The 15,907-nt window shown below is 41.9% G+C and overlaps 1 protein-coding gene across 1 annotated transcript in view; it reads left to right on the top strand.

Moving 5' to 3' along the window:
- LOC121042473 (protein FAM169B-like) overlaps window positions 1–15,907 on the top strand; it is a 92,626-nt gene that overhangs the window by 58,299 nt on the left and 18,420 nt on the right. The window contains exon 5 of the mRNA XM_040493770.1: window positions 1,555–1,732. Within this exon, the coding sequence (XP_040349704.1) occupies window positions 1,555–1,732 (178 nt within the window). The remainder of the gene's footprint in view (window positions 1–1,554; window positions 1,733–15,907) is intronic.

Below are 15,907 nucleotides of genomic sequence, written 5' to 3'. Positions count from 1 at the left end.
AAGTCTTAGTTCTTTTTCTTTTTTTAAATGTTTATTTATTTTGAGAGAGAGAGAGAGTGCGCACAAGTGGGGGAGAGGTAGAGAGAGAGAGAGAGAGAGAGGGAGACAGGGAATCCCTCTGCAACTGTCAGCACAGAGCTGGACCCGGGGCTCGAACTCATGAAACCGTGAGATCATGACCTGAGCCGAAATCAAGACTTGGGCGCTTAACTGAGCTGCCTAGGTGCCCCTGCCAAGTCTTAGCTCTAATGCATGAAGATGCAGAAAGGAACCGTGAGCTGGGCTATAGCAGGTGCACTGGCCTGGGACTCAGAAGCTCTGGCCTATTTTGAGCCTGCCTGTCTCTGGCAGAGCCCTCATTCAGCTGTCATAAGTCCTCTTTGGAATGAGGCAGGGAAATCGATACATGTAGTCACTTACCCTCTTTGAGTTTCAGTTTCCTTACCTATGAATCAGGATCTCCCTGGCGTGTGGTGACAATGGAATGGGAGCTTGTGGGTGGAAGTCACGGGCCAGTTAATGGCATTGCTGATCTCGTGGTGACGCATAGGACGGGGTGACCAATACCCACACACATAGGCTGTCACATAGCGGTCTTGTCAGAGTGCAGTGCTTTCTGTTCATTGATAGTCGATTGGGTTCATCCCAAGTGTTTGCTGGTGGTTGCCCAGAGGACTGCAGTTAGGACTCTGACCGTATCCGGGCTCAGTCGCACAGACTGGGATCGATTAGCTATGTCTGCCGTGGGTGTAGGAGTGGGACGCCTCCGTTTATGCCACATATTTGCCACCTGTGGGCTATACAAATGCAGAAGATTTTAACAGGCAGAGGAGTGTAAAGTCATTTTGACTTGTTAATGCTAAAACTCTGTGTGGGCCTGACCTTGACCGCATACAAATGCCTCACTTGTGACATTGCGATGGGCAAGAAGTGGTTTCATGTTACTGCCTTAGAACAAGATGAGCCACAAGATGAGCCTTGACTCCCAGTAAGTCTCTGAGATTGGGACTCTGGTGTGTGCTCCAAATCTATCACATCACAAGCCATTGAAAATCGTCTGCTTTTGGTGTAGCCATTGATCTTCCCCAATTCTTTATCCTCCTTCTGAGGGTCAGAATTCTGGGGCGGTTGTTAAAAACGGAGGGTGGGATGATTTCCAGACATGTCTAGTCAATCTGCTGAATTGGCTTGCCTGGCCCCTTCCAGAGGTAACTTCCTGTTTTGTTGACCAGCAAAGGATTGTTCTCTCTTTCTATTTACATTCCACATCTGTGGCCCTGGGGACCCAGGAGGCCCCTCTGGCACTGCCCCTCACTCCTGGAGGCCGATGGGTGCGAAAGGTCAGGGTTGTGAAAACCTCTGTGAGAAATTATGATTCACAGTTTGGCTCCTGAGCACGGAAGGAATCCTGTAATGATGGCGCACACACCTGGCCCCGAAGCGTGGGTTGATTCCAAGTGCAAAATTTATCGCGTGTGATTTTCCTCTCTCACTTGCTTGTTTTTTCTTTCTTTTTCTCCCCCCCCCCCCCCCCCCCCCCCCGCCACCTCAAAGGTTCAGTCATTCGGGGAAAGGATTGTGCTTTTCATTCTCAACGTCGTTATTTTTGGAAGATTGGAGAGAAATTTGGATGATGGGGACATGTTTTTTTTACCTCACCCTGTGAAGGAGCAAGCGAAAATTCTGTGGCGGGATGGAGCAGCTGTTGGGTTTTACACAACCAAAAGGAAAGGTAAGGGACACGTGGCCCTCGGGGTGAGGGAGGCTCTCGATGTCTGCCTGCTGCGGAGGACCCCCCCTTAGCACAAGTGTTCCTTGGAGAGAATCTTCTGGCACAGGAAGTGTTGCTAATTCAGCTGTCCTGTAAATAAACCCAAGGTATGGATTTCATTTTCTCAATTCTCAGTCTACTGGCAAATAGGGTGAAAAGCGTGTCCTTTTGATTCGCAGGCACTGCCATGTCCCTCATAAAATGCTTATTGCTGTTAATGGTGTAAAATGACTTTGCAAGCACAGCGCTCTTCGTTTCTTTTCTTTAATGTTACCAATTAGCTGTCAGGAAAAATACCATTGCTAACAGCTGACATGTGGCGAAAAAAACACACTGGATGCCAAGATTTATAGACATTACCTCAGAAGAGGGGGAGGTCGGCCATGATAATAAGGTTAGGGTAAAATACTGGGACTTATTTTTTAGGGGCTGTGACAAGAAGTGAGTGTGATACTAGGACCACTTTGCCTCAGGGATTGCTCTCGTCTTTAAAGTTGCTTTCTTTAATAGTTTCTTGAATATTTAAAGGCTGTCAACATCTCTAATCCAAATGGTCCCAGCTCTCTCCTTTAGTTCTTACTGAGTTCTAAATTTTAGCAAGAATGAAGTTTCCCAGGGAACCACCACCACAGAGACGCTGTTCTCTTGAGTTAAGTGTTTTTCTCAGGGGATCGAAAGGCTGATTGTGGTATTGAGCTACATTCATATTGTGTGTTTGATCTACCTGTCCAGAATGGAGTAAATCTGCACATTTCTCCCTTTTTTCCCCCCAGCTCAGTGTGAGATGAACAGTTTCCCATGCAAACAACTCCTTTAGTTAATTATTTGTCAAGGTCAGTCATACACACTTAAGTACCCGTGTCTTTCCGCTCCTTTGATCACCATAGCCGTTTACTCTTGGATTTCAGTGCACCATTTTACTTTTTCAAGTGGCTCCGTTCTTTAGTCATTTATTTTTGATAGACCAAGGGATCCAGAGAATAATTAAAATGGAAGGGAAACTTCCTCTTTCACTTTCTAAACATTTTTTTTTAACATTTATTTATTTTTGAGAGACAGGGCGAGACAGAGCATGAGCAGGAGAGGGGCAAAGAGAGAAGTGGGGGGACACAGAATCTGATGTAGGCTCTAGGCTCTGAGCTGTCAGCACAGAGCCTGATGCGGGGCTCGAAACCATGGACTGTGAGATCATGACCTGAGCCAAAGTCGGACGCTTAACCAACTGAGCCACCCAGGTGCCCCCCTCTTTCATTTTCTAATAAATGGCTGGTCTTAAATCTGTCGCAGTATCATTTGTGCCATAGACATCCTACTCATAGTGAAAATGGTTAACAGATCCCACCGTGATGTGTGAGAACCACAGCAATGGGGTGAAAGGAGCGTGTGACCTTATCTCTCCAGCGCCTTCTGTTGCACCTTGTAGCAGCGATAAACCAGGGCATCGTTTTGTGAGGATGAAGTACAGGTTGGTTGTGGCTGCCTCGTTCTTCCCAAAGCAGACCCAGACCTCAGAGTGAAGGGGAGGACCTTAAGATGTCAAGCTGAGTCCGATGATCAGACTAAGGTGCTTGGATTTCTGCTTCCTCTTCATTTTTGATGAATTCCACGAATTTGGTGGAAAGTTCTCTGAAGCTGCTTCCTGGGTCATGTTGTTTTCATCCATGAGCTGATCTTTTAAGTGGCAATTGACTTTTAGTTACTCAACAATTTATTGCATTTGGGAAGTACCAAACCAGTAGAAAATTAAATAAAGAAAATACAGACTTCTGGTATACATTGCCAATTAAAACTTTTTCTTTTTTCAATTTTTTATATTAATCAGCAGAAAAGTTTCATTTCTTTTAAGGACAATTAAACCACATCCAAGGCCTTAACTTACAGGTACAAACCAAAGTAGCCATTTAAAACATTAGTTATTGAGGTACAATACCTACACTGGGGGAGAATGCTTCGCCATCTGAAGCTTATATCAAACTTTGCTTGATCGACAGCTGAACTCTGCTGGTGTTTGGGTGTGGATGAGGGTAAGAGGGTATCTGCAAAACCAAAGGAGAACAGCTGTGTTCCACAAGTACTGAAACATTTTAGACTGCATTGTGGGGACAGGTTCCATGCTGAACGGAAGAGGGGTGATAAAAGCTATGTCCCTCCCCTAGGGCGTCAGGCTGTCTTGCAGAGTGCCACAGCAGAAAAGCGGACCCCCTTGCTCACCCTCAGTGAATTCTCTGCAGACCTTCGCAGCTGGTTTACCGGAAAAGGCATTCATCCATCAAGTTCATAGAGATGGCCATCCACCATGAAAATTCACTTTGTAATCTCCCCGACATTGGCCTTCCTGTGCCATGGCATCATGGACTGCCTTAATGGCCTCATTCTGCTCACAGCATTTGGTTCTGTCTTCAGGGGACAGCTTCTCTGTTTCAGAAAGAAACCGTTTCAGGACTGACCCTTCTCGAACTCCAGTTTGCCTTGGTTATTGGCCACTGAATGTATAAGTCTGATGGTACCACAGGGGGTCCTGATGGTCTGCTTCATGAAGTACACCTTAGATCTTTTTTTTTTTTTTAATAACTGCTGTTGCTTGATTAGCTTAGTTTTAGAGAGAGAATAAAACTATTTCTGTTAGAATAATTATATAGATACTGCCTGCAACAATGTATGAGAGTCATTAAATATTTTAGTCCATTTCTTTAACCGGGCCATTTGCTTATTATTGAGCTTCGTGGTTTCTCCACATGTTATAGATGTAAGTTCTTTATCAGATAATGTATTGGAAAACATTTTCATTTTGGCACAACAGTATTTTTCAAAGAGCAAACATTTTAATAGTTTGATGAAGTCTGTCTTATCAGTTTACCACTTTTCATTATTATTCAGTTCAAATATTTTCTAGTTTACGTTGTCATTTTTATGAGTTGTTTTAAAGTGGTTTTTAATTTCCAGATATTTGGGGGCTATTCCAGATGTTTTATTTATTTATTTATTTATTTATTTATTTATTTATTTTTTGGTTTCTAGTTGAATTGTTGCATATGAGAATGTAGTCCGTTACATTTTAATATTCTAAAAACTATGGAGAGTTGTGTAATGGCCCAGTATATGGTCTATATTGGTAGACATTCCCTGTGGACTTGAAGGAATGTGTGTATTCTGCAGGTATTGGTTTAGTGTTCTGGAAATGTCAGTTGGGTTAAGGTGATTGATAATATCATTCAGATTTTCTGCACTGTTACTGATATTTTTTGTCTAGTTCTATCAATTTCAGAGTTTGTTGAAGACTTTATGATTATGAATTAATCTTTTCCTCATTTTAGTTCTATCAGTTTTTACTTTATGTGTTTTGAAGCTTTGTTATCAGTCAAATCTATATTTATAATTGTTCTACCCATCTGATGTATTGACCATCTTATTGTTTTGAAGTTCCCATTGTCTTCACTAATATCTATTATGAAGTCTATTTTGTTTGATATTAATATATAGCCACTTCATTTTTATTATAGTTACTGTTTGCATGGAATACATTCTTTGTAGCTTTTTATGTTTAGTCTGTTTATGTCTTTATTATTTGAAGCATATATTTTATTGACAGCATACAATTGACTCTTTGGTTTTAAATCTAGTCTTAAAAGTGCTTTTTGGGGCGCCTGGGTGGCGCAGTCGGTTAAGCGTCCGACTTCAGCCAGGTCACGATCTCGCGGTCCGTGAGTTCGAGCCCCACGTCGGGCTCTGGGCTGATGGCTCAGAGCCTGGAGCCTGTTTCGGATTCTGTGTCTCCCTCTCTCTCTGCCCCTCCCCCGTTCATGCTCTGTCTCTCTCTGTCCCAAAAATAAATAAATGTTGAAAAAAAAAATTAAAAAAAAAAAAAGTGCTTTTACCCCAGTGCTTTTGGGACACCTGGGTAGCTCAGTCAGTTGAGGGTCCCACTCTTGATTTCGGCTCAGGTCATGATCCTGGGTCGTGGGATGGAGGCCCACATCTGGCTCTATGCTGAGCATGGAACCTGCTTGAGGTTCTCTCTCCCTCTCCCATTGCCCCTGCCTGCTAATGCGTGAATGTGCTTTCTCTCCTTCATCTAAGAAAAATAATGTCTATGTTTTGATTGGGATGTTAGTCCATTTACATTTATTTATTGATTTGGTTGTACTGAGGCCTTTCCTTTTGCAGTTTGTTTTGTGTTTTGTGTTTTTTTTTTTTTTTTTTTTTCCCCTGTCCCTCCTTTATATCTTCTTTTATTTTAATCAGATGTTTTTTAGTATTTCATGTTAATTTCTCTGTTGGCTTTCTAGTTCTATATTTTTGCATTTTAAATTTTTTAGATGTTGCTCCAGGATTACATATACGTCTTAAACTTTTCCCATTTACTTAGAGTTAATATTGAATTACTTCAGGTAAAATATAGAAATCTTGCAACGGTGTATTTTTGTTTACCCCTCATTTTATTTACATAGAGTATTGTTATATATCAGATCTGTTTATTTTATAAACCTATTAATGTTGATTAATAGTTTTTAATAAAGTAGTTATATCTTTTAGAGATTAAAAAATAAAACAAAAATATAGTTAAAATAGTTACTCACATACTTACCTTTAGAAAATAATTTTTTCGAAACATTTTTTAACATTTATTTATTTTTGAGAGAGACAGAGACAAAGTGTGAGTGGGGGAGGGGCAGAGAGAGAGGGAGGGAGACACAGAATCCAAAGCAGGCTCCAGGCTCTGAGCTGTCAGCACAGAGCCTGATGTGGGGCTGGACCCACGAACCGCAAGATCATGACCTGAGCTGAAGTCGGACGCCCAGCCAATGGAGCCACGCAGGTGCCCCATTTAGAAAAATGTTTTTAATATAGGTCCCAGTTGCCATCCAGTGTCATTTTTCCTACAGGCTAAAGTACTCCTTTTAGAATTTGTTGTAGTGCAGTTCTGTTGGCAACAAAAAAACAGTCTTTGTTTACTGAAAATATATTTTATTTCATGGGCATATTTGAAGGATAGTTTAGCTGGATATAGAATTATTAATGAAAGCTTTTTTTTTCCCTTCGGTGCTTTTAATATGTTTTTCCAGTCTCTTCTGGCTTTCATAGTTTCTGGTGAGAAGTCATCCAGTTATTTATTGTTATTCCCTCATACATAACACATAGTTTTTCTCTGACTGCTTTTTTTGTAGTTTGACTGTGGTATATCTAGGAATGATTCTATTTTTGTTTATCTTTTTGGGGGTTTGTTGAGTTCCTTGAATCTTTAATTTTTCTACCATCTTTTGGAAGTTTTTGGCCATTATTTCTTCAATTTGTTTTTTATGCTGCTTTCATTCTTCCTTTCCTGGGGTTCTAGTTGTATGTATGTGAGGTACTTCATAATGTCTTAAGTTGTGTCTTAGAGGTTTTGTTCATTTTTCTTCAAACATTTTTCTCTCTTTGTTGGGTAATTTCTACTGGTATGTATTCAAGTTCATCTGCTGTCTCCAATTTGTTGTTGAGCCATTGAAAATTTTTAGTTATACTTTTAACTCTAGAATTTATATATTATTTTGTAGTTGCCATTTCTCTGTTGAGATTTTCTATATATTTCCCTTTAATTTTTTGAATTATTTTAATTCTTTGAATATATTCGTAAAGCTGTTTTGAGGCCTTTGCAAAATCCAACATCTAGGTCTATTTAAAGTGAGTTATATTGACTGCCTTTTTTTTTTTTTGTCCTGAGTATGGGTCACACTTTCCTGTTTTCTTCATGTTGAATAATTTTTAGTTGAAAATTAGATGTTGCAGCTATAGAATACCAACATTATAGCTATTGTGTGCATGTGTTTTCTCAGGATTTTTAGATTTTTGACCTAGTAGTCATTCAATTTGCCTGGATTCAAACAATAGACTTTGTCTTCTTTGTGATGTGCAGCTGTTAACATCTGTTTGTTTGACTTCCTGTGGCTGTTTCTTTAGCCTAGCCCTGTAGGGATCTTCCCTGTGGCTGCAGATTCAGTGGTCAAAGATTTGGATTTAGCTTACCTCTCCTGAGGGTTTGTTGTTGTTGTTGTTGTTGTTTGTTTTTTTTGTTGTTGTTGTTGGTATTTCGTTGTTGTTGTTGTTGTTGTTGTTGTTGTTGTTGTTGTTTTTCCTGCTCCTGCTGGTTTGGGGCTCTGTACTTTCACTGTTCAAGCCCATTTGGCTCCAGCTCTCTGCCACTTGAGCTGCCTCAGTTGAGGAATGTTTATGGTTGAGGAAAGCATCAAACTCACAGATGATTTAATCCTGTGTAGTTCCATTTTTTTTGAAAGTGGATATCTTTCTGGTCTTTGACTTTTTTCATGTTGGGTTCCCTGGGGGCTCCTTCGCTTATGTGTAGGTCAGCTATAAGCCAAGGATTTGGGCAGTTGCTCAGAATTTGAGTCTAGCTCATTCTGTCGTTCTCCTGCTGCTAGGTCTTTCCGTTTAAATTCCCAACTGCTTTCAGGGGTGCCTGGGTGGTTCAGTTGGTTAAGCATCTGCTCAGGTCATGATCTCACTGTTTGTGGGTTTGAGCCCTGCATCAGGCTCTCTGCTGTCAGCACACAGCCTTCTTCAGATCCTCTGTCCCCTTCTATCTCTTCTCCTCCTCCGCTCCTACTCTCTGTCTCTCTCAAAAAATAAACATTAAAAAAATAATAATAAAATAAATTCCCAACTGCTTTCCTAATTCCGAATCTGATCTCTGACACTTTAGCTGGTAGCATTCCAGCTTTTCCCACCAATGTTTTCTGTAGCATTGGGGGTTGAGTTACTCATGGCCAGTAAGCTGCAAACTCATAGGTCTTCCCTATTCCAGTCACACTTTCCTGAAATTAAATTTTCCTCTGGCCCCTATGTGCTTTTGGGTGCCCTGTGGTATCTTTCAATGATTTCTTAAATACATTTCTTAAACAGTTATTACATGTGGGGATTTGCATGAGCATTTCATTCCACCACCGTTATCTGCTGGGGACTCTGTTCAGGTATGGGTCATACAATTTTTTTTCCTATCTTTCCCATGTCTTTCTATAATCTGAGAGAGGGATTTATTTTGATAAATTAAGAAATGATTGATACCAGCAGCATCCAAGTAGGCCAAAAAACCCCATAATTTAGAAAGGGAATAGATCTATTTTATTATGCTTTATTATATGCACACATGATTTATGAAAAATCACTGGCAGATACATGTGGAGTAGTGGACTACAGGAGGAGTTTGTAGTCACAAGTTCAGAATGGTTGTTTCGTCAGTCTCGGCTTTGTCTTTGGTGCTTGTCGTGTGGCATTATGTATAGTTTTCGTGTTGGTGCTTAGGGTATGGGCATAGCACATGGCACCCTTCTCAACTTTGTACCGCTACAATTTCTCTTCATGAGATTAGATCCTTTGGGTTCAGAATATCTGTTAACTTAGCTCAAACTGGACTTCAGTGTATAATTTCATTCTGAGAGGAAGAGAAAATGTGCAGATTCATTGCATCAGTTGGATCACAGGGGCCAGGGTTCACCTATTTAAGCATCTGACTTTGGTTAAGCATCTGACTTCGGCTCAGGTCACGATCTTGAGGTTTGTGAGTTCCAGCCCCGCGTTGGGCTCTGTGCTGACAGCTCAGAGCCTGGAGCCTGCTTCAGATTCTGTATCTCCCTCTCTCTCTGCCCCTCCCCTACTCTCTGTCTCTCTGTCTCTGTCTCTGTTTCTCTCCAAAATAAATGAACATTAAAAAAAAGTATGCATTGTTTCTAGGCACATTCTTGGCACATACTTTTAAGTATTTAAAAAATTTATCAGACAATAAAATTGACCCTTTTTTTGGCTTTACAATTCTATGAATTTTGACTTATGTATAGATTCATGTAACTACAACCATAATTCACATACAGAATGGGACGGCTGGGTGGCCCAGTCGGTTAAGCATATGACTCTTGATTTTGGCTCAGGTCATGATCTCACAGTTGTGACACTGAGCCCTGCGTTACACTCCATGCTGAGTATGAAGCCTGCTTACGATTCTCTCCCTCCCTCTCCCTCTGCCCCTCCCCTGCTTGTACCCTCTCTCTCTCTCTCTCTCTCAAAAAGAAAAAAAAATACAGAATAAAATCCACCATCCCTCAAAACCTCTTTCATGTTATCCCTAGTCATCCGCTACCCTCCCTGCCACCACAGGAAATCCCAGCAACCACTGCTTTGTTCTCCATCACTATAGTATTGTCTTTTCTAGAATGTCACATAATGGAATCATATAGTTTGTAAAATTTTGAGACTGTTTTCACTCAGCATAATGGGTTTGAGATTCATCCAAGTCCACGTGTAGATCAGTAGTTTGTGCCTCTGTATTTCTGAGGAACACATTCAGTTTGAAACAAGTGCCTTTGTACAGACCGAATGAGATCTTTTCAGGTAGACCTCTCTTTGGGACCATTTTCTTTACAGGCTGGTTTGAATTTCTCCCTTCATTTGGCTGTTCAGTGATTGCCTTTCTTAAGAAATATTGACACTTCAGCCATTTCACTATTTTATGTTGAACTTCTCCCCCAGCCCCAGATAATCAAAACTAATGAGGTTTTACTTTAACTTCTGTTCTCAAACCACTAGTCCACAAGACTGTTAGCATTCAAGGGAAGAAAATCCAGACTGTAAGTGGAGAGCTGGCCAATTTAAGGCCGAGCTGGGAAGTATTTTGCTTTTGTATAAAAATCTGAAAAGAACAGCTTTATATTTCAGATTCCTGAAAGCCCGACGCTAATGCAAATCATAAAACCAGGAGCGGCACTTAAAAGCATTAAATTAGGTGATTTGCAATTTGCAATCCAGACAGGCATGGGTGACGGCAGCGATGCCATGAAGTGGCCTCGGCTGCCCTGCTCCTCGCAGGGGGGCCGGGGGGTGGGCTTCTTCTCTTCCCCCTCCCCCAGACGCCCAGTGCCCCAGGCACCTCCTGCGGGGTTGTGTCGTCAGGCAGGACTCCCTCGTGCCATCTTCTGGACTTCGGTGGAATCATAAGTAGCCAAAGTGGCGTGCGTGGCGAGAGCGTGGTGTTGGTCCAGGTACTGACGATGCTGCCCGACGAGACACGGCTGCTGTTGTGAGGAATGGGGGTCCCGTCATGCGCCTGAAGATGGGGTGTTGGAGTCTGTAGGGATGAGCACGGGACACAGCCTGCCTTCCTATGCTGGGATGTGTATCAGCGGCTGCTGCACGTTTATCCTTGCAAACAGCTTCCTTCACACACTTACGTCTCCTGCTTCCTCTTCTTAACTTTTTAAAATTTATTTGTTTAGAGAGAAAGAGAGGAGGGGCAGAGAGAGAGAGAGAGAATCCCAAGCAAGCTCCACACTGTCAGTGCAGAGCCCGTTGTGGGGCTCAAACTCATGAACCGTGAGATCATGACCTTTACCAAAATCAAGAGTTGGACGCTTAACTGAATCACCTCGGTGCCCCTCCTTCTTCCTCGTAACCTTGACTTGAGTTTGCCATGATGCCCACTGGGCCTCTACCTGTACTGCCTTAAAGGGCCAAGATCTATTGTAGTCCTAGTTTTACTTTATTTTAAGTTCCCTCCAAAGAATCAGATTGGTCCAGCTGGCCTGTGGATTGGTTTCTTGTGGCCCATGGGTCCACCTCTCCACTCAACTGACTGTGGATGGGTGGACTGGCTTTCGTGGTCTAGATATGGCCACCTAGCCTTTGTTCCTTAACTGAGGCTGGGGCAGGGGCCGTTTTAAAGGACTGTGGGCTGGGTAGACACCCCATCGTAATCCATCCTGTTTATGAAGGCTTAGTCTGGCCTGGATACTTCCGGTCAAGACCACCAGGCAGCCCTTCATTACTGCACAGAGGATCATGCGTAACAGATGGCGTGCTCCAGCACCCAGTTTGTGCTGCTCACCTGTTATGGGCTCCAGGAACCCTCAGACTCCGTCCAAGACCTGCTGCATCAGAAACCCTGGCGGTGGAGTGGGGCCTAGCAATCTGTCTTAACAAGCCCTCCAAGTGATCCCATTGACCCTCTGAGGTTTTAGAACCACTCATCCAAGGCATGCACTCTCAGTGGGTTGGTATTGCCCCCAACAAGCTAAACCATTCTTTCTTGGGGAGCAAAAGAATCATAGATAATACAATGGTCTGTGGCTCTCCAAACCTCAACCCAACAAAGCCTTATTCCTTGGTATTTAATTTGGTGGGGGGGGGGGTTGGCGATTAGGAGGAAATGCCTCTGAAGGTTTGTTAGGTTGGTGATAATGAGAAAATATTCGATCAATGCTGCTCGAGGGTGTATACCTACGAGAGGAACTGCTAGCTGTAGGTGAGTCATACCCTCCGCTTCCCCCCAGGGTGCATAGCTGTCTTCCAAGATGGCCGTATGCATGTATGCCGTCACCTGGAAAAAGTTTTTGTTTCTTCACGTGTTTATCAGCATTGGTATTGCCCAGGTTTGTTCTGGTTGCTGATCCTGTGGCTACAAAATATCATCTTATTTTAAAGCCTATTTTCTGATTGTTGTTCATAGATAGAAATGCCACCTCCATCTTACGTGTTGGTCTTACGTCCGCTGACCTTGCGAAACTTTCCCTCTTAGTTTTATAATTTCTCGGTAGTTTCTTTTGCTTTTATAATTTTTCTGTATTTTATGCCATATGGAGTGGATAATGTGCAGGGTCCAGCGTAATGTTGAACTGGAGTGGTTCTTTCTCCTGTAATCTATAAAGGAGGCGAATTACTAAGATACAGATTTTTTTAAGTTTATTTATCTATTTTTTTATTTAAAAATTTATTTTATTTATTTTGAGAGAGGGAGAGGGAGACAGAGAGTGGGGGAGGGGCAGAGAGAGAGAGAGAGAGAGAAGGAGCGAGAATCCCAAGCAGGCTCTGCACTGTCAGTGAAAAGCCAGACATGGGGCTCGAACTCATGAACTGTGAGATCATGACCTGAGCCAAAGTTGGATGCTTAACCAGCTGAGCTACCCAGGCGCCCCGGATACAGATTTTCTTATGTTTAACAGGACAGACCTGGGCAGATGCTTCATAGCCCCCACAAATGCTACTTTGCAAAAGGAAATGCACCAAGAGCAGCATTGCTTTTGGCCAGGCACTTGGTTATTTTGTGCCTTGCGGCCCCACATCATTACTTTCCTGGTGCCCAGATCTCAGTTCTCAAAAACAGCCAGCAGTGGGAATACACTGTGACTGTTGTCTTGCCACCTGCCTGTTATATCTTCCTTCTGACAAATCTCTCTGTTCGAAGCAGATACAGTTTCTTCCATTACTTTCTGGCTGCCTGTTGCTATCATTTGCCCATGGTGCACCATCTGTGAATTCTGTCTTAGGTATTCCAAGAATTCACTCCTGTCTTTGTGAAGTAACCCTCCTGGTCTTTTTTCTGTGTCTTGTTGGGTGTGTATTTTTAGTGGACAGTCTGTTGGCATCACATCGTTCAGTCTGTTAGGTTTTGTCTCCTTCTCTCAGAGGTATCTTCTTCAGGTCCTCCCAGGCTGTTGAAGGTAAAGTCATCATTATGTGCAGTGTTAGTTCATGCCCCTTGGTCATGGTTTCATCGTAGATACCTTACCGGTCATGCATATCTTCAGGAACAGCCAGGGTGGTGAGCAGAGAATCCAGCCCCTTACAGCGATCTAAGTTAACTTTGTGTACCCTGTTGAATTCAGTTTGTTAATACTGGGTTAAGCTTTTTTATTTTATGTTCAAGAATTACTGTTATTTTTCCTATCCTTGGCCATTCTTTCTTTTTCCTTAAAAAGTTGTACTGTACTCATAGATGAGGCTGGAGAATATTCTATCTTTGTTCTCTGGAAGGCTTTCCTCTGGAAGGTTGGTAAGAAGTTCTACCAACCTAAGATAGAAGTTAGAGCCACCTGGCCTGGTGTGTTCAGTGTGGGAGAGGTTGAAACTTCTGATTCCATGTTTTCAATGCTCATAGGACAGGTTAGTTTATCTGGTTTCTTTTTTTTTTTTATTTTTAGTCAGTTTTGGCGGGTTGTTTTATCCTAGGAATTTGTCCTTTTCCTCTCTTTTCAAGTTTATTGGCATAGTTATTTATTGTATTCTCTTACCTTCGAAATTTCTGCCACATCCATAGTGATATCTTTATTTTAATTCCTAATGTGCTTTATGTATGGGGTATTCATTTCTTCTTACTTTAGCAACTCTTTTTTTTTTTTTAAATAGTTCGTGTTATATTTTTGTGTTCTATTTTATAAATTTCTATCCTCCTTTTCTCCTTGCCTTTATTTTCTTTGGGTCTCTCTTCTCTTCTAACCTTTTAAATTCTGATGCTTGGCTTGTTAATTTTCATCTTTTCTTGTTTTTTTTTTCCTGTCAGCATTTATGGTTAAAATAATCTCATCCTACTGCCATTTTAGCCAATTGGGTTGGCCATTCTTTTTTTTTTTTTTTTAAGTTTACTTATTTATTTTGAGAGAGAGAGAGCGTGAATGGGGTAGGGACAGAGAGAGAGGGAGAGAGAATTCCAAGCAGGCTTCATGCTGTCAGCGTAGAGCCCACCATGGGGCTTGAAGCCACGAAACGTGAGATCATGACCTGAAGCAAGATCGAGAGTCTGACGCCCAGACGACTAAGGCACCTGGTCGTCCTTGGGCTGGTCATTCTGACTGGTTTGTGCTTTACCATAGTTTTTTTGTTTATCTTGTTTTGTTTTGTTACTCCCACCATTTACTATGAATTGTGGACTCAATGGATTTGTTCCCATGACCTTTTTTTCAGGACCAGTTATCCTCAGGTAAAAGACCTTTCTGGATATTTAAACTTGCCTGAGAGATAGCATCTTTATTCCAATTTTGAACAGTGCCCATCTGGGATATGCTTTACTCTTCTAAGTGTTGTTAGGTATAGACAACCTGTGTAGCCATTGAAGGCAACTTTGGACATGGAGCAGCCAGAAGGAAGGAAGGGGACACCAGAGGTCTTGGTTCTTGACTCTGTTCTGCCATCAGTTACTATGGTGGTGTGGGTTGGTCTGAATTTGCTGTGGGATCAATAGACTCTTTGTGAGCTGAGGAGAGGTAGTTGGGCAATTGTTACTGACAGAAAGGAGCCAAGCCCTTTGTGTGTGTGTGTGTGTGTGTGTGTGTGTGTGTGTGTGTGTGTGTGTTCACCTTTCTTGACCCTGTTAGCTGTCATGTCTGTAAAATGGGTAGAATGAATGAAATCACTGCTGGGGTTCTTACCAACCGTTCCATGCTACGTGGCATGATTTCCTTGGACTTTATATTCTGATTATGAGTGGAGAGTTCATTGGCCTACAGCAAGCTCATTGCCTGTGCCCCATGCCAAGCCAAGCCAAGCCAAGCCAAGCCAAGCCAAGCCAAGCCAATTCTTTGGGAATTGATGTTAGAAGAAAGGTTTTATTTGACTGGCCTGAAGGTGTGATTGGCCTTTAGAAAGAGCTGCTGGAGTGTTTTTGTTTCTTCTGCCCCCTAGTCTCCCCCAGCTTTTCATTTTGAAATAATTTTAGATTTATGGAAGAGTCGTAAAGATAGTTCAGAGAGTTCCTATTAAATACCCTTTACCTACTTCCCCTTGCTGGTAACATCTTATGTAACCACAGTAACCACAGTATAGGGATGAATACTAAGAAATTAACGTTGGTTAATTTTTTTTTTTTTTTACGTTGGTTAATTTTTCAGCAATGTCCTTTTTCTCTTATGGGGTCTGATCCAGGATACCACCTGGCCTATATTTTCCATACCTCCTTAGTGTCCTCATTTAATCTGTAACCATTTCTTGGGTCTCCTTGTCTTTCATGACCTGCACACATTTGAGGAGTACTGGTCAGGGGATTTGTGGAATGTCCCTTAACTTAGGTCTGTCTGATATTTTCGCATGATTATCCTAGGATATGAGTTTGGGGGAAAGTGAAGTGTCCTTGTCCTCACATGCTCACATCAAACATGAAGGCACATGATACCTACATTACTGTTGGCGATGTTCACCTTGATCACTGAAGGGGGTATCTGATGGGTTTCTCCACTGTAAGGTTACTATTTTTCTCTTTCTACACTTGATTGTATCCTTTTCATGTAACTCCATATCATTTTAAATACAATTCATTGTATCTTTTATTTTTTATTTTTATTTTTTTAATGTTTTTAATGTTAATTTATTTTTGAGAGAGTGAGA

Source organism: Herpailurus yagouaroundi, unplaced genomic scaffold (genome assembly GCF_014898765.1).
Source record: "Herpailurus yagouaroundi ecotype Mexico unplaced genomic scaffold, PumYag 185, whole genome shotgun sequence".
Taxonomy (NCBI): Eukaryota; Metazoa; Chordata; class Mammalia; order Carnivora; family Felidae; genus Herpailurus; species Herpailurus yagouaroundi.
This window is presented reverse-complemented; position numbering and strand designations above follow the sequence as displayed.